Source organism: Dreissena polymorpha, chromosome 6, assembly GCF_020536995.1.
Source record: "Dreissena polymorpha isolate Duluth1 chromosome 6, UMN_Dpol_1.0, whole genome shotgun sequence".
Classification (NCBI taxonomy): Eukaryota; Metazoa; Mollusca; class Bivalvia; order Myida; family Dreissenidae; genus Dreissena; species Dreissena polymorpha.
Genome location: NC_068360.1, coordinates 83,611,428 through 83,638,056, shown reverse-complemented (window position 1 = coordinate 83,638,056; position 26,629 = coordinate 83,611,428). Strand labels below are relative to the sequence as shown.

At 32.3% G+C, this 26,629-nt stretch overlaps 1 protein-coding gene across 3 annotated transcripts in view; it reads left to right on the top strand.

Moving 5' to 3' along the window:
• Nucleotides 1–21,032, top strand: part of LOC127833835 (cytochrome P450 26A1-like) — a 34,916-nt gene extending 13,884 nt beyond the window's left edge. For 2 of the 3 annotated variants that reach the window (XM_052359319.1, XM_052359320.1), the window contains exons 2-7: nt 10,041–10,164; nt 10,519–10,762; nt 12,385–12,629; nt 17,537–17,789; nt 19,316–19,759; nt 20,450–21,032. In XM_052359319.1, the coding sequence (XP_052215279.1) occupies nt 10,523–10,762; nt 12,385–12,629; nt 17,537–17,789; nt 19,316–19,759; nt 20,450–20,803 (1,536 nt within the window). In that variant the 5' untranslated portion in view covers nt 10,041–10,164; nt 10,519–10,522 and the 3' untranslated portion in view covers nt 20,804–21,032. The remainder of the gene's footprint in view (nt 1–10,040; nt 10,165–10,518; nt 10,763–12,384; nt 12,630–17,536; nt 17,790–19,315; nt 19,760–20,449) is intronic. The other variant, XM_052359321.1, reaches the window with a different exon arrangement.
• The last annotated feature ends 5,597 nt before the right edge of the window (nt 21,033–26,629 follow it).

Genomic DNA, 26,629 nt, shown 5'->3' with positions numbered 1-26,629 from the left:
TCTATGTGTACGAGAAAGCGCAAACCATGATTGGCCATATTGCCTCGACATTTATTTTTTTGGTGTTAAGTAACAATCGTATTGTACGGATAACTACACACTTTTGTATAGACTATCCGATCAACAATAATGCAATATTTTTTAATTTTTTTTATTCAATATCATACATACAATGTAAACATGTATATGAGCATACAACACAGTGATTGTACAAAGCAATAAAGTTCAGACATGTTATACAAGATATGCTACTATATATATATATATTTTTTAGAGAGAAAAGAAAAGAACAACAGAGAAATAGTTATGAACAATGATGAGTTGTATAAAGTCTGAAGAAAGCATACTGGACTTGTGTGTTTTGTTGTATATTCACAATGATCTTGTCCGATTGAGAAAAAAAAATAAACAAAACTATTTTAGAGGGATAAATTAACATTAGAGTGAAATGTATATTAGTGGACAAAACATTATGAGAATTTAATCCGATTCCATTTTTGTTCAAAGATTTGTAATGTGTCATTACTGAGGGCTATTTCTTTCTCAATCTGGATTTTTAGTTTAAGACTATGGACAAAACAATTAAAATTTGGTACTTGTTTTTTGTACTTCATGTTTAAGATAAAATATTTCATCAATATAACCATAAAATTCACAATATTATTACAGTCTATTGATTTCAATGAGTTAATTCCGAAACTTACATCTAAGAAAGATAGTTTAATGTTTAGTTGATGTTGTTCAAGAAAAGATATTAATTGATTCCAAATAGGCTGGATGTGTTTGCACTCCCAAAAAAGATGTTCTATAGTTTCAATGTTTTCACTGCAGAAGTCACACAGATTTGAGTTAGATAATTTGCATTTATAGAGATATTTATTTGTAGCTATAATTCTATGGATGTATTTATATTGAAAATTTCTCAGTGTGCTTTCAATTGTTGCTTTATATGGCATGGTAAATATGTGTTTCCAATTTAGTTCATTTTCTCCAAAAAGGACTTGCCATTTATTTTTGATTTTGGGGTTTTCTGTAGGGTTTTTAATTTGTAGTGTGTAAAATATTTTATTTGTTTTGTTTTTTCTCCCAAGTATGTTTTCTACAAATGTTGTTTGAGTACATGGTGTATTATTTGTATTGATTTCAGATTTAATATGTATGGGTATGCTTTTGATTAGTGTGTAGTACTTCAGAAAATTATTTGAAGGTATTCCGTATATGTAGCATATATTATCAAAAGAGTAGAAATCCTTAATTCTGTAGTCATATAGTTGGTCGACATATTTAATGCTTCGTTCAAACCAGTCTTTATAGAAAAACGTCTTATTGTTTGACGTTATGTCTTTATTATTCCATATTATTGTTTTACTGCTGGTTTGGGTTTCTAAATTATGAGTGACATCACTCCACGCTGATAGAACATCAGACAGAAATATGTTTTCGTTTGCAATTTCATGTAAGATAGTATTGCTGATGTTACATTCAAAGAGTAAGGAGTCACTATATTTTTTTAGGATTTTCTGGTAGAATAATTTCCATTTACTCGTATTGGTACTATCTAGGTATCTTTTAACCCAGCTGCATTTGATTGCATTCAAGAATGAGTCAATGTTCGTTAATTGGATACCTCCATTTTCTACAGATTGAATTAGCTGAGTTCTTTTTATTTTATCAGGCTTACCGTCCCATATGAAATTAAATATTGCTGATTTTATATCGTTAATAACATCAATTGGTGGATTTGGGAGAACTGTAAATACATATATTAACGTAGGAAGTGCAAACGTTTTCAATACTGTGTTTTTTCCAATAAGTGTAAGTTTACGATGATGCCATGATTTTAAGCAGTTTTTAAAATTCTGTAACTTAGGTAGTATGTTTTTAGAACTGTATCCTTTTCATTATTTGTGAAAGTAATTCCTAACGTTGTGGCTTCATCGGATGTCCAATTAAATTTCATTTCTTTATTATATTGAACATTACTTTGTTTTAATTTACCTACTCGTAGCACAGTACATTTACTTTTGTTTAGTTTAAGACCCGATGTCATTCCGTAAAGGGTTAGCGACTCTATAAGGTTATGGAAAGAATCGTAATTGTCATTTAAAAAATAAGTTGCATCGTCAGCAAATAGGGATTGTTTGATTTCTTCGTCAGGTTCTAGTGATATGCCTTTTATGTGTTTATTTGATTGGATGTGATGTGATAGATGCTCGATGCAAATAATAAATAGGGATGATGAGAGTGGACATCCTTGTCGAACCCCTCGTTCGATGTTAAAACTGTTTGAAAAGAAGCCATTGTTAATGATTATACTGTTAATATCGGTATAGAATAGTTTGACCCATTGAATGAGACTTTCACCAAAGTTAATATTTTCTAAGCAAGAGAACATAAATGAATGATCAAGCGAATCGAATGCCTTTTCAAAGTCTGCAAAGAATATTAGACCAGGATTATTTGAATTGTTGAAATAGTTTATGCATTCTTGGATAAGACGAACGTTTTCACCAATGTAACGTCCTTTTATGAAACCAGATTGAGATTTTGAAATGATTGATGGTAATATTTTTTTTATTCTGTTTGCTATACTTTTAGTTGCAATTTTATAATCATTGTTAAGTAAACTTATCGGGCGCCAGTTTGATAATGATTCTAAGTTTTTTCCAGGTTTTGGAATAAGTGATATAATACCTTGTTTTTGTAGCGTAGTTAAGTTTTCGTTGTTAAATGAATAGTTAAGTGAATTAATTAGATGTGTTTTTATATCATTCCAGAATATTTTATAAAATTCGATTGTGATGCCATCAGATCCTGGGCTTTTGTTATTTTGCATTTCTTTTAGGGCTAATCCACATTCATATTCATTAAGCAATCCGTCGCACAGTTGTTTTTCCTCCTGGTTTAAAGCGTGATGTGTATTTTTAAAAAGGGTGTTATTTTCAACATTTTTTTCTTTTATAGAGGGTTTCGAAAAATAAACGTTGTTCTTCTAGTATTTGAGTTCTGTTTGTTATATCTTTGCCATTGACTACTAATTTGTGTACAGTTTTTTGTTCACTTCTACGTTTTTCAATGTTTGCGAAATATTATGTATTTTTCTCATTGTGTTCAACATGCTGTGCACGCGCTCTTAGTATTATTCCATTGAGATGTGTATGATAGATTCCATCTAATATTTGTTTTTTTAATGTTATTTCATTTTCAATGTCGGTGGTATCATTTGTGTTTGTTTGATGCAATTGTTTTTCAAGTGTTTCAATGGTTTTGATGGTGTCAGTTTCAAGTTTGTGTGTTTCTTTTTGTTTAAATGATGTGTATCTAATTGTTGTGTTACGTATATTTCCTTTAATTACTTCCCATAAGGTGTTTGGGTTTGCATCTTTATTATTTTGAACTGTATTTAATATTTCCTGTTTTATTTGTGTTTGATATTGTGTATCTAATAAAATGCTGTTGTTGATTTTAAAGTATCCTGGGCCTCTTTCAGGTTGTATATTGTGGAGTTTAAGTTCAACTAGAGAGTGGTCAGTCATAAATCCTGGTTTTATGTTACATGTGTCAATAATGTTGCAAAGAGATTCAGATATTAAAAAATAGTCTAATCTACAAAATATTGTTGGCTTTGTGTTTGAGTGCCAGGTGAATTTGCTTTCGTTTGGGTATACTGTACGCCAGATATCTATCATATTGTAGGTTACAATTATGGTATTTAAAATGTTTCTATTTTTAGTATGAGTATAAAGGTTTCCATTCTTTTTATCCAATAATGGGTTCAGGACAGTATTGAAATCACCACCGATTATAATATTTTTATCTTGGTTATTAATTATAAAGGATTGTAATGTTTCGTAAAATGTGGAATCGTCTATGTTAGGGCCGTAGACGTTGATTAGTGTTATTTGTGTTTCGTGTATTTTGATATCTATACTTGCTTGTCTACCAATTATTATTTCCTTAAAGTTATCGACTGTGACCCCTATATTATTTTTTATCAGAAAGGCAATGCCTTGTTTATTAGTATGTTCTCCACTGAGATAGATTTCTCCGTCCCATTCATCTTTTAAGGTTTGTGCTAAAGTAGGTGTCCAATGACATTCTTGTAAAAGGCATATACTATATTTTTTTTCGTCTAACCATTTGAAGATTTTTATTCGTTTGTCTTTATTGTTTAATCCTTTAACATTTAAAGTACATAATTTAATCATTTAAGTAGGTGGAGGGTGTGTAAATGGTAATTGTATGTGCTTGTCCAGTTAGTTTCTATCTTAAAACATGTCCAGTTTGTTTCTATTATAGGACATAAGATGTCCATACATACAAACAAAAATAGAAAACAAAAATTAGGAATACAAAAAGATGAATATTCCATAGACTTGAAGAAGTAAAAAGAGAAAAAGTAAAAAGAGATAATCACAAAAGTAAGAATAAAACTCAATAAAAGACTTGTCCCTAGTAGAGACATAGAAAAAAAAGAATAAAATAAAACATATGAACACACAAAAACAAGCAAATGTGCTTATGCAAGGTAAATTGCCCTAAATATAAGACATAAATTATCGGTATCTAATGTTCTCAAAACGGAAGTTTAAAAAGGTGGGTATGAGTAATAATAAGAATTTCACTTGAGTATGTATTTTTTTAAGTTTAAGTAATTAAGTTACTAAGTATAAGACGTTACTGTCCGGTATGTAAGATTTAGAAAAAATATATATATATAAATAAAAAAATAAATATGTTTGAGGTTTATGCATATTCATATTAAATGTCACACTGTAATATGTTTATTATAAGTTTTAACAAAAGAGCATAATTAAGGATTTAAACATAAATTGTTTATACGTATTTGTACTATATCCATTACAGAAGAGTTAAAAAAAAAACACACACGATACAAGTATATTAGGTGGTAAGCCGGGTTCCGATTACCAAACATTGATGAACACAATATCAATGTCAATATTGTATACATATAAAGTTTAAAAAAAACACACACAATACAAGTATATTGGGTGGTAAGCAGGGTTCCGATTTCCAAATATTGATAAACATAATATCAATGTCAATGTTGCATACATATAAAACGTAATATGGTTATACTGTGGTATACATAAATTGTATATACGTATGTGTACTATATCCATTGCAGAAGAGTTAAAAAATACAATACAAGTACATTTGGTGGTAAGCTTGGTTCCATTAACAAATATTGATAAGCACAATATCAATGTTAATTTTGTATACATAAAGATGTAATATGTTTATTCTATGCTTGAGCTATATAGCATATATAAGGAATTATACATAAATTGAATATACATATTTATGCTATATTCATTACAGAGTAGTTAAAAATACATATAACAAGTACCTTTGATGATAAGCCGGGTTCTGATAAACAAGTATTTATGAAAACCTTACCACTGTTAGTTTTGTAAACGTAAAAGTTTAAGCATGAAAACAATACAAATACAGTTGGTGATATACAGGAGTATGTTTAACAAGTGTTGGTCAAAAAAAATAAAATAATATCAACGTAAGTGTTGTAAACAACAGACACGTTAAACAATTAAGCAATACAATTACATTTTATGGTATTTCAGATACTGTTTTACAAGTATTAGTTCACTACAATATTATTGTACACTGTGTATATATCATATGCTGTGAGCATAAAATGATTTGTTTCAAAAGTGCTTAGTTTTAACAAAACGTAAAATATCACTACCATTATTTTATAGATCAATAATTTCACGCTTTTATGGTAAACATTAATCCTAAAAATAGCTTTTTAGTCAAAGTCAGCTTTTTGTTAACATCAGAAGTAAAAAAGTAACACAGATAGAACGAATGCTTATGTATGCCAAAAGACTAGCGACAAAAAGGCATGTATGAAATCATTACTAATCTATACATCAAACAACAACATGTATACACGTACCGCATACTATTAATAGGTGATATTTGCTTTCAACTAGTTGGAACAGGCTATAATATTCAGGTGGGCATGTAGTTTTACCTCAAATCATTACTAATCTATATATCAAACAACAACATGTATACACGTATCACATACTATTAATAGGTGATATTTGCTTTCAACTAGTTGGAACAGGCTATAATATTCAGGTGGGCATGTATTTTTACCTCAATTAAGGAAAATTAGTATACTTCGCACCGATCTCGACTCTGTTTTTCGGAGATAAGAAAAAAAACGCTTTCGTGTAGAAATTATCTATTCTTATTCTAATAATTATTGTAATTTGTTGTCAATAAAGCGTTTGGTATGAATACCATATAGGCTATATAATTTCAATAATTATTTAGAAAAATTATTCAGATAAATTAGACAATAGATAAATAGAGAAGAAGTCCAAAGATATCGGAAAGGCGCTCTAGCATTGAAGTTGAAAAACAAGTAAAACTAATTGAACAGCGCAGACTATTGATTTCCCGCTCAATATTTTTACCGTTATTGTAAATTGTGGTAATTGATGAGGTGTTCCATTTTGTAATTCGTTGAGAAAACATACACGGATACAACATGATTGGAGATAATCAAATATCACGATTTGATAATGTATTTTTTAACAACCGATATATGATGTTGTCTAGCTAGGAAATAATTAATAATATAGTATGTATTGTAATGATCTAGACGTTTTTGTATTTTATAATTATTGAAACTACGAGCTTGTTAAGTAAAAATCGTGTAAAACAGCCATAATTTAACAGTATCTCAACTGACAAGCTATTCACGGGAACCACGGGGAAAATTAGGAAGTATACTGTATATGAGTGCAAGATTAGCAAGTCATTTAGTTTATAACAGTTGGGATTAACACCTAAAGAATATAATGTTTTGATAAATCAGAAGGTTGTGCAAAAACAATCGCCGTGTGCCATGAATTTCTCGTCAATTTGCATGATTTACATTTCAATTAGATATATAAGTCAAGATTAAAGGTTAGAGTCGGCAATAGTTTTAACAACAAATGACTTTTTGACGAACATGCAATATAATATGCGACACATTAAATACAAGCTCTTACGTAAAAGACTGAGTGTCTGTACATTTATTGTCTACATTAGTATGATTTTTAGAGAAAAGAAGATACAATGCAAATTTTATCGAACGGTCATAGATGGTTACGAGATATATAATGAAGTATTGTTTTTAATTAGGAACAAAAACAATGTTTGTATTTTCTATATTGGGTTTGTAAAGAAAATATGTTACAAATTGCATACAACAATTCAAGTTAGTTCTACTATATAAAAGAACGGTAAATAAGTTTATTTTACGTAAGGAGCGAAACAATATTTAATTCTATTGTAAAAGACAGTATAGTAGACAGTTGGATAAGAACAAAATTACATACCGATTAAAAGGTAGACAAGTTAAATTTCCAACGTTTGTAGGATACTCTTATGAGAACATAATGCCATCATTCCAAAAACACCGATTGCCGTCTAAAACTTCCTACTCCTGTTTCGGAAGTCACTGATTGTGTCATTTATATTGTCAAATATATCAAACTTGATTCTTTGTTCCGAGGCGGTTTGCCCGAATACTGCACCATTAAAAAACCAGGCGTTTTTGATATCGGGATGAAGAAATAACCTGCTTATTAGTCCTTGGTTTCGTTTCGTCACATCGTCTACAAGTTTGTACCCTTTTGATTTCATTGGAGTGCGTTTCTTCATGATGGCTGACTTCGCATTGTTGTTTTTAAGTTTAATGAGTACTGGCCTGGTTGTCCCCATCTTAGATGGTATGCGATGTATGGCCATTATGTCCTCGTGTTTCAGGTCAACGTCGGCTGTTGTTTTCAATATGTTTGAGACTGTTTGAATGAGTTTGGTTTCAGATTCATCGGATGTTTCCTTGATGTTCATGATTTTAACATTGTTCTTTCTTGAGTATTGTTCGTTGTAGTTTGCAAGTTTTAGGGCTTCTCTGCTTGTTTCATAATGTTTCTCAATTTGTATTTGTTGCTCAGTAATTGACTTGGTGATATTTTTCTCAAGATCGGACACCTTTTGCTTCAATTGTTCATTTTCGAATTCCAAACCTGTTAAGTTTTCATTTAATGTGTTGGTCCTATTTGTGACTTCGGTTTCGATTGTTTTAATCATTGTAACTTCGATTTTGTTCATGATGGTGGAAACTGTTTTCTTTATAAGATCTTCTATCTCTTCCCGCTTTAGCATACTTTTGAAATTTTCCCTCAATTCCGCTAACCCCTCAGTCATGTTCTCGAGCAGCGTATTTATATTGGACAGGTCGTCCATGCTTGTATTGGTACTATTGCTTGAGTCAGCGCGTTGTTTTTTGTTAGCTGGTTTTGTCTCGGGCTTTTTTCCTTTGAAATTAAGTTTTGTTTGCTCAAATTTACCGTTACTACTCATAGTTAATGGATATTGTTATATTGTCACTGTATTGCAGATTGTAGTAATTTAATATCCAATCAGTGTAGAAGGTTACACAGTCAGTATTGCTTTTATTAAACGGTTCACTGTCTACAGGTAAAGATGTTAATCCGATTAGTTATTTTGTTTGTTGAATAGGTTCAATAGCTTCAATATGACCAGGGGTCTTCTCAATGCACTACAAATGCACTAAAAAATCCAATTTGACGACACAGAAGATTCCACAATTTCACTAAAAATCACCATTTACGTCCACTTTATGAACTCAGTAGTTTATTCCATGTATTATTGACACAATTACCTACTGCCTAATACCGAATTTCACTATGTACTATCACTATTTCCTATAATAAAAGGCAATTTACACAGGAGCTGCGATCAGCCAAACATCACTGCTCGCTGTCTGTATATAATGCAATATTACCACACATTTACATTGATACAGCCGTTAAGAGGACGAGCAGAGCACTATAATAATGATTAGTTTACTAGCTGGCTTTACGATATTTTCGGCTTTAACGGGATAGTTCGTTCTAAGGAAGTCTCTTCTACACGAGAACCCATTCTATTCGGAGAGTGTCGGCCCTTAGTAGTCGACCGATACTTAACGTACATTCAGTATGCCCGGATTACCGAAAAAAAAAATCTTTAAACAGAGCTATTGAACTTTCTATTGCGGACCATAACCCCATTTACAATAAAGTTTATTTAGAAGAAAACCTCACGATTTGTTGAAAATGTAAAACAGAAAAGCAGAGTACATGGTATATTACTATAAGTACAATATTTACGTAGTTATCGTCCTATAGTCAATTATTTCGAACTAAATTTATATTATTTTTAAAGGACGTGACATCAATCTTCACCTTACTCTGACCCATGCCCTGTTTAATGCTAAAACATTCTAAAGAGGGGACAATGACGCTAAATTATTGCATTTCGTTTTTAATTAACAGCTTAACATGGCACTAAATAAATGAGACATGTCAACCAGCACCCGTGTGATTATACGCACTTGTAACGCGCCTGTATTTCATCCAAGCTGAACCCAGAACTGTTTTGTCTGTTTCTGAATAGTGCAGTCCTTAGTGTAACATTACAGCGCGATAGCACCGGTACAAGCAGGGAAACCCATAAAACTTGTTCGTAAAAAAATATTCGGTTAAACTTTTTATCTTTTATCTTAACTTTTTCCTTTACCTGTATATTGTAAATGCCTGTGAGACAATCACAATGGCAAATTAAGAAACGCGATAGCGGCTAGTCGCGTGATATCTCGCGTCTCGGATTTCATTTTGTTTTTACAAGTTTAACTGTACCTGGCAATTTAAAAGATAGCAATTACATACGTAATGATTACTAAGCAACTTTCCGAGAAATGGATTATCAGTTGGGGTAGCCGCTTTCGGATGCGTATTCGCGTAAAGCGAAGAAAAGAAACAACAGACAATCTTGACCCAGAAATTGTTAATTTTGTGTCTACTTTATTTTGTTACTACACTCAAGTTATGTTCCAATGTTTAATACAAAAATTGTTTTGTGACAGAAATCTATAAAATATCTTTGTAAAATAATTATATTTCTGTATACATATACTTATATTGCAGATTGATTTGGAAAAGTGTTTGGAATGTTAATGGCTATTGAGACCAGGAAACCTTGCGTGACGTTATAGCGGACAGCGAATCTTCTTACCCGACTACGCGATTACACAGGCTGTGCTTGCTTGAGGTACGCGAGCCGAATAATCCTTTGCATGCTGGGAAATTTGTCGTCTGTTAAAATGTCGTCTGCTGAATTTCTAAAATTAGCATTTTCTTCGTTTTTTTACAAAGAATACTATCAGAATAGCAAATAGTTTGGATCCTGAAGAGACGCCACGTTCTATTGCGTCTCATTTGGATCCAAACTGTTTGCAAAGGCCTTCAAAATTCCGTTCCAGCAGTGAAAGAGTTAAGACTTTTTCCCCAGACGCATTTTGCAGTTCTTCAAAATTGCTGCGCCAATTATGCAACATCGGTATGGTTGTTGAAATCATATTAATTCGGCATATATGTTGACGTTATATGTCGCCTTCTCTTACAGAAACATGAATACAGAACTTTGCACTTCCAAGCGTACAGGCGTAATGGCCGTATCCATGATGGTATTAATGACGTTATCACATGCCGTTTCTACATGCATGAACTCAATGCTCAGCATCATACGATTGCTATGGCGATGGTACATCGTCGTTAGGGTAGCACGTGAGGAGCTGCCCGACCTTGACCTTCCCCCTGGAGACATGGGTTTCCCCTTCATCGGAGAGACCATGGACTTTTTGAACGATGTAAGCAGATTAACATTGATAGATATTTAATTGGCGTCGTCGTTTTGTTCCTGTTGGTATTCGCGATTTTTCGTATTACGTTTACTGTTTATGAGATCTTTATTAGGAGATTATTGTGAGAAACACGTTTTGTAAACAATTCATCTTAGAAATAGGGATTTATGTTTAAACATGACTTAAGTGCACGAAAAGAATATCTATCATTATACTTGTTATTTTCGTTACACGGTTTCATATATATATTTTTTATACCACCGCATTGATATCAGCCTGATATAACGTTGCCTGATATATTTTGATATCATGATCAACAGGAAGTTCTTATATCAGTCAAAGTTTGGAGTTACGTGGGATTTTAATAGTCAACTATTTGTATCAACATGAATCAGATTGAACAAAACAAACAATTTGTCATAAATCGCAAAAACGTTTATTTAAAAAAAAATCACATACAGCCCGCACTCCAGAAGTTAAATGACGTCATCAATGGGACAATACATCTTAAATATCGATATAGTCATTGCACTCGCAAGTGTTGCACAGAAAGTCAAGCCAAATGATATGTGTATGCTAATCCTCAACTATTTAAACAAACGATTTAACACGCTTATGTCAATATTGACACCATCATCAAAATGTCAATTTCAATACACATCTTCAAAATGGCGTCTCCAATCTATTCGGTGAAGTGTGTTCTTCGATTCAATATGTCGCTGCAGTCTATTCCTGATATCCAATTCAAGACGTTTATAATTAAAGCGGGAGTACTCTTCCCATTCGTAGTGCAAACAACTGTTTTTCTTTATACGATGTTTAAAATAAGCGATTATTCGTGTCGTCTTTTCGAACGCCGTTGCTACTTGTATGTCAACGTGTAAAAGCCGGATCAGCACAATCAGCGGGGATCCGTACATTTTACATATTAAAAAATGGATTGTTTTGCAGATTTGTAGGAAAATGTGGTATGATAAACAGAAAAACATGTTACTGTCCCATCGTCTTGTAATATATCAGGCTAGGCACGAATAAAATAACGGCTAGGCAAACCTCGCCGTTATATTATTCTAAGCCTCGCCTGATATATTTCAAAACGATTGGACAATAACCTGTTATTATATATATATATATATATATATATATTTTTTTTTTTAATTTATTTATTTATTTATTTATGTATTAATTTATTTATTTAAACTAATACATAGTGCCAGTTACGCGGTCTCGGTAGTTTTCAGAGTATACTTACGAGGTCAGTATAAAAAACGGGGTCTGTATACAACCCCGCGTTCTAGGCACCTTTAATTACTATGAGGGGGTGTAGGGGAGGTAATGCAATCAAATGTCACAATAAGGTCTTAAATCTAAAACCACAATCACGTCTGAAATTGAAATTTTATATATCTCGCAATTAATTTCGCTTTATATTTCCTTGTATAACACGTTAAATAAATGACGTATTTATATATAATAATATATAAGGTCCCCCTATATACCTTATTTCGTGTTTATATCGGGTAAAAAAGGGTATGGATATACATGTGTTTAAAGTGGGAACCCCACGGCCTATTTCTAAATCAGAGACCCCGTAACCAAATTATATATTTGCCGTTTAAATTGTACAGGAAGAAGGCTTTTGCAACGAGAAAATGCGTCGCTATGGCAGCATATACAAGAGTCACTTATTTCTCAATCCAATCATCCGGGTCGTCGGTGCAGACAACGTGAAGAAAATTCTGATGGGAGAAAACACAATCGTGACGGCATACTGGCCGCAAAGTGTCCGGCTGTTGATCGGCGAGGGAGCCATCTCGCAGACTTCCGGTTACGTCCACAAAATAAAAAGAAGAAACGTCATGCACGCGTTAAGGTTAGACTCAATATTAAATTTGTCTGTATTATGTGTTCGTAGACGACGCTTATTTAAACAGAGGCCTTTTATAAACGCATATGATATTTAATCATATTTGCATAATTGACCAATCGCCTTATCATGTATTGAGCCCATACACTGTCCATTATCAAACCAAACAATATTCTTGTACCGGATTTTGTTTTACTTCAGTAGTTAATGTCTGGCGCAACTAAAAGCTCATTTACGTAAGCTGATTCAAAATAGAAATAATAAGTTCTACATCATTTTTTAAATAAATTATCAATTTATGTCAATGCAATGATGTTATTTAGTCTGTTTACTCTTAGGCTCGGATTTTGATTACGGGTTGGTCTTGCAAAGCACACTAACTGATTAACATACTAATAACTTAAGTGTTATGTCTGTTTATCACGACCCGTCACGAAATAATAATTCCAGCTAGAATAGGTTACCTATATCGCAACTTGGGATGAAAACGAATACTGGAAACGATATTCGAATATTCGTTTGCCAGTATTCGAATAAATTTGAATATTCGAATGTTTAACCTTATATTAAAATGTTCGAAATTATGACCGTCCGGAGCAAATTTCTGTTCCTGATTGCCACAAATGCCACTAAAAATCGTATTTTATGTGCGGCTCTGAAAAACAGGATAGAGTTTTTTAAGCACCTTTATTTATATACTCTTTTTTAAATAAATACTGTTTAGTTTCATTAAAATTAAGATACTTCAGGAATTAACATTCTCCTAATTCTAATTTATTGTAATACTTTTAATTGATTTAGATTACTTTTTATCGATAATATTTATGCTTTTGGTTTCGCTATTTTTCTGGAATAAAGAACCATTTAAGAACGATTTAATGTGTTTAGATTTGAGAAACTAAATTCTGATTAGATAATCATTGATTTGATATATGGATAACGGAATTAAAACATACATGACAGATTTCGACGGGACAGTTCCGCCAGTTTGGTGATTGTTCCGGCGTTTCGATATGAGACAATTTGTCCAGATATTTGTTAAAACGTTCTATAAATTCACATTAACATTCGCTATTCAAGCTCTGTCTGGCTAAAAGTTACCATCGTTTATCCCTTTATTGCCCCCTGTTGACAACCAACTTCTACTTCTCGAGTGCAACATTACCGGTATGTTAGGCGTAGACAGCTCTGTTATACTGCATTTAAGATTTAAGGTTAACTAATCGCGAGAAAAAATCAGCATTTTCAAAGCTTAAACAATATTCTGTTTTCCGTAGTCTTCAATATGTATAAGAGACAGTAAGTTAAGTGAACAAAGCAAGAAGTAGACTTATCAACTATGTAAGAATTAAATAAAATAAAGCTTAATTGAAACATAATTTTAATGATCTTACGTATATTAATTCGGTCACTTGAAACGCATGAAGTTATCATATTAAGTCTCCAATATTTATGCTTAATGGCATGAACATAAAATAACTATTAGCTATTTAAATACAAACTTCAATTAATTTGATACTCAATGCAAACGATTTTGTTCCAAAAAAATATTTTGATGTCTATTTACTCATGTCATATTTCAAATATAGATTCTATCTTGCAAAACGCATTGTTGCAAAACGCACACTTGTATTGCTTTAAACTTTATACAGCTTGAATTCGATCATCATTTTGTGAAATTATGTTCAAAAGCGTGCAAATGTATTAAACCGGGATTCGATAATAAATCTTGTGACAACATATTTAAAAAAGTATGTGTTCTTTTTGTTGTTTTGCTTCGTTGCATCCTACTTCGGTCCATGGGAATTACCGTGTCGCTAATGTAGACTAACCACAATAGTTATATCATCCCGATAAATTAATGAGTTTTGCGATTCAATGCGTTCATAACCAGACAGATCCTTTAAAAGCCCCGTTAACACTCAAAATTAACGAATATTTAGTTAATTATTTCGTAAAATAAAGTTAACCCATACAACATCTGTGTTCCGAATATAATAGCCATAATTTCAACGCTAGATGTGGTCTTGTAACAATGCATCTTGTTAAATCTACGTTACCAATCCACATCTAGCGTTCACATTTTGGCTATTGCTCTATTGCTGTAAGGAACAATTCTTTTGTATAGGTTAACTTTATTTTATGAAATATTTTACGAAATATTCATTGATTTTGAGTGTTAATGGGGCTTTAAATAATGTCTTGTACCAAGTTTCTGACTACAACGAGCATTGTGTCCATTACTTATTAGGTAACGCGTGACCGCTTTGGTTTGCTTTGAGTTTATGAAGATTTTCTTTCATTAATTTAAAATTCTTAAACAAATCCACCACTCGGTTACTAATTGGTTTAGTCCGTGTTTCGCTTATTTCTTTTGTGACAGAGTCAGAGGCCATACTGTTCGTCTGACAAATTGCGCGAATACGACGTCATTTTTAGGGTTGCATTGTTGGTAATTTTACTGTGGTAAGTTAACAAATAGCAATGGTTCTCTAAGAACGAAGTAACCATCGTTTATACAAATACAATTATCTTGCGGTAACATAACCATGCAAATAACTGCGTTAATAAAGTTACTTAAGTTAATATGAACCACTGTTTATACAGCTGACGCTGAGTTTTAAAAATCTGTCAAAACACAATTATTTAATGTTTATCAATAACGTTAATGTTTTACATAAATTTACTTTCATTTTCGACTGATTTTCAGAAAATAGTTTGTACACATTGCATAACTCGAAATTGATAGTAAATCGACGATTGGTCCCTCTCCTTATACCATCCAATCTGCCATTATCATCTTGTTCATTGATGGAAGATGATATCAAAGCAATGACTTATAATGGAGACCAAAACTGCGACTTTGTACATGTACTGTGTTGGAAGTATCTTTGCATAAAATAGAATATTCGATTATGAATTGTGGATTCGATTATTTGGCCGATTTTCGAATATTCGAATATTCGGATATTCGGTCACATCTCTAATCGCAACTCTTTGAACTGTTCGATAAGAAATATGTTTTAAACAACAAAGACGTGTAAAATCAACATTCACAACAAGGGGTTTCATAACAAATTTACGTAAACGGATGATTACGAAAAGCAGAATATACTCTTCATTTAAATAATAGCTTTACCTACAGCAAATAGCCGGGTGAAATTCAATATTTTTGTAAAAGACTATTGAACGTAAAAATGTCAACAAATTCACTATCGCTATATGCCGAAGTTGGTCGATTTCCCTTGCATATCGACAGATATGTCAGGATGGTTAAATATTTTTTGAAATTACATACTGTGAAACAGGGAAATTGTATTCTTAAACAAGTTGTAGTTTTACAAAGATTAGAAATTGAACGTAAAAATAATGCTAACAATTGGTCATCGAAAATACGGGACATTCTTAACCAAACCGGTTTCACCTATGTATGGCTATTCCCCGAATCTGTTAACAATGATCACTTTATCCCGTTATTCAAAAACAGATTACGAGACCAGTATATTACCAACTGGGATGTCAGTGTGACGTCGTGTAGCTCAATGATCCTATATAAGGAACTCAAACCGGTTTTTGAAAGATCATCGTATCTTGATATTGTTGACAACAACAAACATAGGAACATTATTGCAAAATTACGTTTGTCCTCTCATAAATTATCCATAGAAACGGGCAGACACCAGAATATTGACAGAGATCAACGCAAATGTATATTATGTAACCTTAATGAAATCGAGGATGAATTTCACTTTGTTCTTAAATGTCCTTATTATAATGATGTTAGGAATGCATTAATTCCGAACTATTATAGAATCCAGCCAAATATGTTCAAGTTTATTAAACTACTTAATAGCTCAAACAAAACTGTATTAAGAAAGCTAGCCATGTATTGTTTAACATGCTTTAAAATAAGAGAAAATGTCATATATATGTAGTGTTAAATAGAAATACATTTTTACAAAAAAATAAGGTCAGAAATATGTAATTATACCTATATTTGTAAACCTATATGCATAACATTGTGTGACCACTGTGTATTAAACCCATCCATGTACCATTCTCACGAAATATGTTCACGAACTATGTTTATTTCGTGTTTATTTTGATTATTTATTCTTTAAAATGATGTGTGTTTTTGTGTGTACTTCAACGCATGCTGTTATTTATATGTATGTTAATGACGATGAGCTTCACATGCTTAAGTCAAAAATAAACTATTCTGTTCTGTTCTGTTCTGTTCTGTCAACATAACATGGTGACTTACATGCCACATTGGTCTTAAATGAAACCGCTGATAAAAACGAAAATAACAACAACTGAACTTTGGTTAGTCACATTTTAATGCATTTTATTAATGTGATTTATTAACACACCAGTTTATAGTCTGATAACTGTATAACTATTCAGTATGAATACATTTTAGAAATGGAAATACATGTATATAAAATACATGTTCAATTTGCACATTCTCTTGATATTTATTTACATTTGTGGATTTATTTATAAACGGCTATTTAAAAGTTGTTGATCGAATAAGAACTGGAAAACGCCCCAGTTCAATCGAAAGTAGTAATTGAAGGTCTTGTTTTGGTATATTTACAAAATAAAAAAAGTGTTTTAGATTCGCAAGTTTTTGTCGTAGTTATGATATTTGAGAGGAAAAAGTAATACTAAAAATTAACCATGCTCTATAATATCCATTCTATGCATATTTTTATGATTTAAAAGCCTGATCATTTAAAAGCTCACTCACTCTCTCTCTCTATCTCTTTCTCTCTCTCCCTTTCTCTCCCTCCCTCCCTCTCTCCCTCCCTCCCCCTCACTCTCTCTCTCTCTCTCTCTCTCTCTCTCTCTCTCTCTCTCTTTCTCTCTCTCTCTCTCTCTCTCTTTGACATTTTAAATTACTTTTTCAGTAGGGAGACGCTTGAAGAGATGATTCCATTTATCCAGGATTGTGTCACTTCCGTTCTGACTGATTGGAAAAGCAGAAGAGATATTGTCACCTACCCAGAATGCAAGCAGATGGCGTTTCGGATTTCGGCGTGCGCACTGATTGGCATTAAGCCAAATGAGCATAAGATTGGAGAAATGCACGAGATTTTTGAGGACTTTACCAGAAGTATATTTTCTATACCGGTGAACTTTCCTGGATTTGGGTTTCGGCAGGTAGGTGGCTCTTCATCATGATAAAAAATGCAAACTTGCCACCAGAAAACCAACCAATTACCTCTTCTATAAATTCTGGTTTAAAACATGCAATTCTAATATATGAAGTTTTATTTGAACCCTTCAATACCTGATGAGTTATAATCATTATAATCGGAAACGACTGACGGGGGGAAGGCCGATAGACGAAGGGACTTACGATGCGATTTCCATGGGTGGCGATATCTAAAATAAACTATACTTGTTCACAGACAATCATTAGGAAATTTAACTTGTCCGTTGCTGAACTACACTATCCGTTTATGTTTATATAAATTGTAAACGCATTTATTGATTAATGTAAAATAATGTGGACTATATCAACATGAGTATAATTTGCTTGTTTTAGTTATAGTTTTATTTCCATGGTACATTCATTATAGCAGTATATTATAAACAATATAAAGACTTTTAATCTTGCAAAGCTAGTGTTATTTTAACATGCATTACACAAATTATTCTTTTGTTGAGTGAAAAAAATCATCAAAAAAAAATTGGCATACGCATTTTGTTCAATTATCAGTTGGACCAACAGTGCCCTGGTTTATTTTATCAGCCATTTCAAAATTCATGTTTATGTAAAAAAGAGTAGATAATTTTTATTATTAATACATGTTTTCTGGATGTTCATGTTTAATTTTTTTTATAAAATACACAAAGACTTTTCCTGGAGTATTTTGAATTCTCCCGCAAAAGTCTTTGATTTTGTATTTTACTTACCACCTAAAAAAGTCATGAGTGAAATATCTAAATATAATAGTATTATCTGGAGCTCTGATCGTAATCTTAACACATTAAACTAGTCCAATATGTGAACCTCATCAGTTCCATCTGTAACGTTTAAGTCGTCTGAAATAACAATGTACATGTAGACCGTGTTTTGATTATCTTAGTTAGATACTTTTATTTCCGTCTGATTGTAATAATAAAGCAACCAGGCAACCAGCCTGTACACTTTCTAATAGTTGTGCCGAATGTTGAAAATGCGGCATGCTCCCGGTCTTTTATAGAATAAGTGAGATCACTGCGCAGGAGTGTGCCCGTATTTTACATGTAGCTTGATTGCTCCGCAAATAGCACTGACAATGTAATCGCGTGTCAACATCCAGTTTTGTAAAACTTAATAACGGCTTTAATACAATGTATTTTTTTTGTATTCTTCGACCCAACTGCTTGTCCACGGACAACTTAATTGAAAAAAATCAGTTGCCCAGACAAGTAAATGAACGATTCGGGCAATTGGGACATTTCGCCACCCCTGATTCCCCTATACTTCCTTTCGGGGACATGCAAAGAAGATTTTTCATTAACCAGTAAACTCTTGAAGGTATTAGTCACTTAAGAAAAAATGGTTACGTCAGTGTCGGCTTTTATTGTCCTCATCAAAATGCTGACCATTACTAGTACATATATTTCAGAACACCCTTTCGTTTTGTTTTATAATGTGGAATATTTTTTATGCATACAATTATATTATTTTCTGACAGGCATTGAAGGCGAAAAAACAGCTGCATGCCATTATTCGTGAGGTAATAGCTGATGTACAAAAGGGGCCTTCTACTCCAGTGATGACGGCCATCTTTAAATCAAGCGAAGCCCTTGGCGAAGACCGTGAAGAGAGTTTGATCGAAGTTGTGGTCGATTTGCTCTTTGCAGGCCACGAGACGCTGGCGAGTGCGACTACGAACTCCGTCATGTTTCTAGGGCAACGAAAAGACGTTGTGAAGAAATTACTGGACGAAATCAGGCATAAGTTGTGTTATGAACAGAACGATATGGTCGTTGACGGGTACGATTGTGCCACCGACAGCCTGTCATTTCAGAAGATTAATGAACTCAAGTATTTGAACAACGTCGTCAACGAGGTGCTCCGTCTGTTGCCGCCTGCAGGGGCCGGCTACCGGAAAGTGCTGAAATCATTCGAGCTGGGGGTTAGTGGAACCTATATATGCTTCATACTATTGAAAATGCACATGTCGTTACTTCTGGGACAAGACAGGAGTGATGTCAATGGTCCAGTGGGTTTCATGAATAGCATCATTTAAAACAGTTTTTATAACGAGTAGTCAAAGCAGGACAGCGTTTCGAGTATGAAAACGTCTCGTAATAAAACATGTTTATAAAGCACCTACTCTGCCTAGACATTAATAACACAATTTTACAATATCATTATTTTAAACATATTAAGTTAAATTGAAACGAGACATGCACAAATGGGTTTTATGCTACATTCGGCCAGAGTAGCTCTAAACCAGACTTCGCGGAGCTATCATGTCAGCTCATGGGATTATGAAACCCTGCGTTTCTTTATAGAGGACATCGTACCTCTTTATCTGTGTGAGTATGATGGCCATGAGGTACACTGGGCGCATATGTAAAATATCCATTTTTGTCAAAAAGCCACAATCTCTTGCCACAAGTCTAAATATATCGGTTTAACAAACATTTCTGATCAACATATGTTTTATCTTTATATTAACTAGTAAAAATTATTTAGAACAAAATGACACAAAGGGTGTATAAATTTATAGCGAGCGGTAATAACAAACACATGGTTGCATCAAATAGTAGTTCCATTCAATAAAGGTTTGTAAATGCACGTCCGATTTGTATTACTGCAGGGGTTCCTGATACCGAAAGGCTGGGTTGTCATGTATGGCATCCGTGACACGCACATCACGTCGCCTGTCTTCGAAAACGCGGCTGATTTTGACCCTGACCGTTGGGCGGACATCGATGCGTCCTCGTCCCACGGCCATAACAAAGCACGGTTTCAATTTCTGCCGTTCAGTTATGGAGCGCGCGGATGCATAGGAAAAACGTTTGCCCAGCTTGTACTGAAAATTTTCATAATAGAACTAGTGCAGCAGTGTGAATGGCAACTGAGGAACGACAGACCGAAAATAAGGTTCGCCCCAATGCCTGTCCCAGCCGACAATCTTACCATCGCTGTGAAGCCGCGAACAGTGAAATAACGATTAAATAATGCGTATTGCCAGCTCATTTTTGCATTTTGTATAACTTACAATTTGTTCAAAGAGTGAAATATATATTTTTCCCGAAAGTTTAATTATTCAGACTAAAATAGCTTTAAATTTTGGTATGTTTGATTATACAGGTTTGTAGATCTATTCTTAGATGTGACGTCCTTCACAGAGGGTATTGATATATAAAAAGGCATATATTGGACAATATCTATAAATATTTATATAAATATAAATATAAGTTAGACTGCAATTACAAGTTCCAATAGAAGACACATACAAAAAATATGTATGTACATGTATATATGTTAAAAGAAAGTGTTTGAAAAGCAATGTATGATTGTGTTATTTGGTGTGGATCTTGTTCTAAAGATTGAATGTACAGACGCACGCTGAAGTTTATTGACACTGATGGCTCGATAGGTAATAACTACGAATCATATAGATAATGACTGTTTCTTTATAGATATTTGCCTATTTTCGAGGCAGACATGGGTTTTATTTTTGAGAGTAATGTTTAAATGTTTACCCGTTGTTATTAAAACATGTACCGCTCAATTAGTAAATGTCTATATGTGTAGTTCTCAAGACGTTTTCCGTAATAATAATAAAACGAAACCGTGCAAATGATTTATACATTGTTAAAAAATAACAGAAACCTTGAATAATTCCATTTTGTTGTATCACTATCAAATAAACAACACCTATTTTAAGATAAACGTTTATGACACAACTCTTTTAATGCATAATAGAGAAACAAATCGCAATTTTATTATTTAAGTATATGAAAACAAATTGAGTAGACTGCGATTGAAACACGTGTTTTTAACGCACAATTTGTTTTGTTTTGAGTTTTATGTTATGCATGAGGGCTATATTCGACAACATAATGTTAATCATTTTAACAATTTTGAGGATTTTGTTTAATTATTGTGGTATTCTTTGTTATGTTTTATGTGAAGATGTCATAATTATAATTAAGCATTTCCGAAGTTCGCTCGACTGATTGTGTGTGAATGTATGCGTATTTATATATTCAACAATTATTCTTGAGTATTTGTTGTATACTGCATAAAAGGATGGTTTATCTTAAACATAATAGCATATACGCCTAAGTCACAAATCTAAATGGACATGCCATTTGAATAAAAATATCCGTTAAAATCAGCATGCGATTACTCTGTTATCTAGTATACTTTCTGATGAACGCTGTGCAACCTTATTATAATGTTTTATTATTTTTAATATCTGTCGTTTCAAGTTTTTGTTATTTGTTTTTATTGATTTTTTTTTTATTTGTGTGATTGTTCACATTTGTTTCGGTTGTGTCTTATGTGCCAATGGCTATTTTAAACTTTTCATAATTCACGTGACAAAAATTAATGTGTATATTTGAGTTGAAGACGATGCACTGTTGTATGATGTCTGTCTGTCTGTCTGTCTGTCTGTCATAATATATTCGCACTTACCAAATATTATCATAAACTTAAAATAAATTGTGCTAACATAAGTTGTATTTGTGTCGAAGCTTAATAGGTTAAGCTGAATGATTTATAACAAAACAAGAATTTTGATATCGGTCAAATACCATTTTCGTAATCAAATCATCCATACTTTCCGACCAACTTGATTAAGTCTAACATGTATCATACGAATATCATATAAAAAGTGTCTCATATCTTGAAACCATATTGATTTAAGTTGATAATTTAAGTTGAAAAAAGAATACACTTGTTCTTAAATATGATCTTATACAACTTGTGAAAATACCACATACCATAACCGAAAACATGTATTTTGTTATTTACTCTTCTTAAACAAAGATAAAATATTTGATGTTTTTATCCTGTTTAAATATATACACAAACAAATAATGTTTTTATAATACGTCTGGTACGATGTATTGCCGTTTAGCATTTTAGCTGATAACGCACAGTTGGTTCAGGTACGATTACAATATCTGTATTTTCATTGTTTTGGATTTGACAAAACGGTACTCACCAGAAATGCAAAATTGATGGCTTAGGATTCCGTTTGAATAACCACATTTTTAATTTGCAATTTTTGCTTGAAATTGATCATTTCGTCAAATTTTGGAATTGTTGGTTAGTACTTATTTCAAGTAGAAGACAATTTGTGTATGGTTCGTATTGCGTATAACCGCATTTAATTCAAATGTTCTGTTCTTGTTTGGTTTTACAACAAAAAGGTACACTCCACATTACGTTGGAAACGAAGAAATGACTGATAAATTTATCTACGAAATTGATTTTATCATTTTTAAATAATTGCCAAACAAATACAAAATAAAGTTATGGTTATTCTTTGGTTAAATTTATGTTTGCTTTCACCATTTAAAAGCTCTTTATTTACATTCAACATGTAACCACGTTGGATATACGACGCTTTGCAACTGTCCAGTTACTGCAAACCATAAGTTAGTACTTGCGGCCATCGAGCTCACTTGAGCTTACTTGAGCTCAATTGAATGCGGAGGTCATGGATGAAAGAAATAGAGGAGTCTTGATTCAAGTCAACTGAAGTTAGACATAACAGGGATAAAGTATGTATTAAATATTGCTGATTCGGCGTGCAATAATTGGTAATGTTTTAAAAGTTTACAGCTTTTAATTGCGTAAACTATACTAAAAAACTATATACTAAGTGTATTGTTTTAATAAACATAATGTTCGCGCAATGTTAACACGACATTTAACATATCTTGGTACGTTTACACTATTTATCGCATCCATTGATAGAAACTAATTTCTAACGGTTGCTTGCTCTGTGCGCTAGGATACTAGAACCAAGTAATTGCTATGTGCATGTATTACTTGTTCAACAAGATGTGTTTGTGAAACACTATGTCTCCCATATATTTGACCTTGATCTTTCACCACTCAAATTGTGCAGCTCTATGAGATATACATGCATGCCAAATATCAAGTTGTTATCTTCAATATTGCAAAAGTAATGGCAAATGCTAAAGTTTGATGCAAACAAACAAACCAAAAAAACAACAGACAGGGCAAAAACAATATATCCCAAAGTATAGACGGGGGGACATAAGAATATTAATGTGTTTTGTTTGGACTTAAATATTGATTTTCTTGTCTATGTGCTTGAGCTTAGTTTTAATAAAGGGGACATTCATCATGAATTTTGAGAAATTGTTTACAGCTTTTTAAAAGTTAGATGCAAAGCCGGACTACAGAGTTTTCTGATTGCCTTGCCCGGACTTAAATCTACTCACCACAGGGAACGGAAAACCAATATGTTCTAATCTTCATTACATGTTAAGCGAAGTGTTCCATGCAGTATATAGGAGAGACAAAAGCCGTTTCTTTTTTTAGTACGTTGTTACATTAAAATAAAATATAGATCCTTTTATATATATGTACAATCGAAAAATAAATGATTTTGCAACGAAATAACTTTTGAACATTAAGAACATTTTCTTCTTGAGTATTTTCTGAATTGCAAGTTGAGAATTGCAAATAGTTGTTTATGAATTCAATGAAATTATTTATATGCCAGGTCTCGGATTCAATATTACTTAATTTATTATTTTATAATTATAGTCTTAAGTTTTCAAAATATGTTCAATTGTGTTGTCACAGTTATACATTTGAAATTGAATGACATGATGGTTTGAATTAATGCAATAATAGCGTTTTGATGTAAGTGGTTGAGCTATTTAATATGTATTTTATTTGTTCATTATCAACTAAAATATTATTGTATTTGTGGGCTTTGTGAACGTTAAATGGCGAAATAAAGCTCTTTTTTAATTCTACATTGTAAAATAGTTTTACAGAAACATTAATCAAACTAACCTTGTGTAACTTCATTCGTTGCATTTGTAAGTTTTTTATATATACACGTACATTTTTAGTTATGGTTATTAGTATGGTTCCACAAACGAGCTGGTCAACCACCTCAAGAACAACCAAAACAAGGATTTACATTTTAGTAATTATAATTGTTAGTTAGTGAGTGATTATTATTTTTATCGAATTACCGTTCTTTGTCTTGACATGGGTTAAGAGCCTTATCTTCCATTTCAGGAAAATTTATTGACAAAACTGCGAACTTATTGCTTAATTCTTTCGCGTACTATATCGCAGTATATATGCACTTGATAAGTGTGATTCCGCATTGTTATACAGATGAAAGTAACGTCTTAATGTAGTGACGACATGGTATGTATTCAATGAGAAACTAGACTCGAGATATTGACAAAAACACTCGAAGATATTTTAACTGAATTAAGTGTGTCTTAATCAGGTGAATTTCAGTTACAAACATTGCATTTCAGTTGGTATTTTTGAAATGTATCGCAATAATGTTTTAGTGAATCCAAATGTTTTCAATCCTACACAAACGGCTCGAATACAGAATGGTGACTTGGCGCATGGTGACAATATTCTCGCATGCTTTTGACACCGATATCGTTCAGTGCTGAAATTGTTCCTAAGAATTGTTTCAAGAAAGCATGTATACTACGTAACTATTGTAACGTCGTTTACTTGCTGATTTGTACATACGACTCAATTATCTTCATTTTACAGCCCTCTTCAATTACTAAATATGATATATTTAGTTTTGCGATAAATTGTGCAATCAGTTATTCCCCGCTACTAAAGTGCAGTCAATGACACCAACGCATACGTTCATTGACATCACATCATAGAAAAACTATTATGAGGTTGTTATCCATAACATAAAGTGCATGAGAACAACACGTTGTACTTAAATATATAAACATGATAAACATTGACAAAATTAAACATGACACTTAGCTATAATATATTAACATGAATTGAAGTATGATATTGCAATTATATATAAAATAATAAATTACACAATATCAATACTGTCTGGAATAATCCAGCAAATTGACATTCAAGCTTCAATGTTTATCTCAATTATAGTTTAAACTATTACACCTTCGGCGTACATGTTTCCGATCTGATATTCAATATTAAAAAGTTACATCTTATTTCTAAATAAAATACCATCTTTCAAGTACAGACAACATGTTTTCAAAGAGTTTTCTCAATACAAATCACAGATGCAGATGATTCATATTCGTAAATAGGCATCTCTAAACATACCAACAGTATTTCAACTAAGAAAAATAGGTTTGTACCATTCCTATTTTGTTAAGTCATATATATTCACGTGACAAAAATAATGTGTATATTTGAGTTGAAGACGATGTACTGTTGTATGATGTCTGTCTGTCTGTCTGTCATAATATATTCGCACTTACCAAATATTATCATTAACTTAAAATAAATTGTGCTAACATAAGTTGTATTTGTGTCGAAGCTTAATAGGTTAAGCTGAATGATTTATAACAAAACAAGAATTTTGATATCGGTCAAATACCATTTTCGTAATCAAATCATCAATATTTTCCGACCAACTTGATTAAGTCTAACATGTATCATACGAATATCATATAACAAGTGTCTCATATCTTGAAACCATATTGATTTAAGTTGATAATTTAAGTTGAAAAAAGAATACACTTGTTCTTAAATATGATCTTATACAACTTGTGAAAATACCACATACCATAACCGAAAACATGTATTTTGTCATTTACTCTTCTTAAACAAAGATACAATTTTTGATGTTTTTTTATCCTGTTTAAATATATACACAAACAAATAATGTTTTTATAATACGTCTGGTACGATGTATTGCCGTTTAGCATTTTAGCTGATAACGCACAGTTGGTTCAGGTACGATTACAATATCTGTATTTCATTGTTTTGGATTTGACAAAACGGTACTCACCAGAAATGC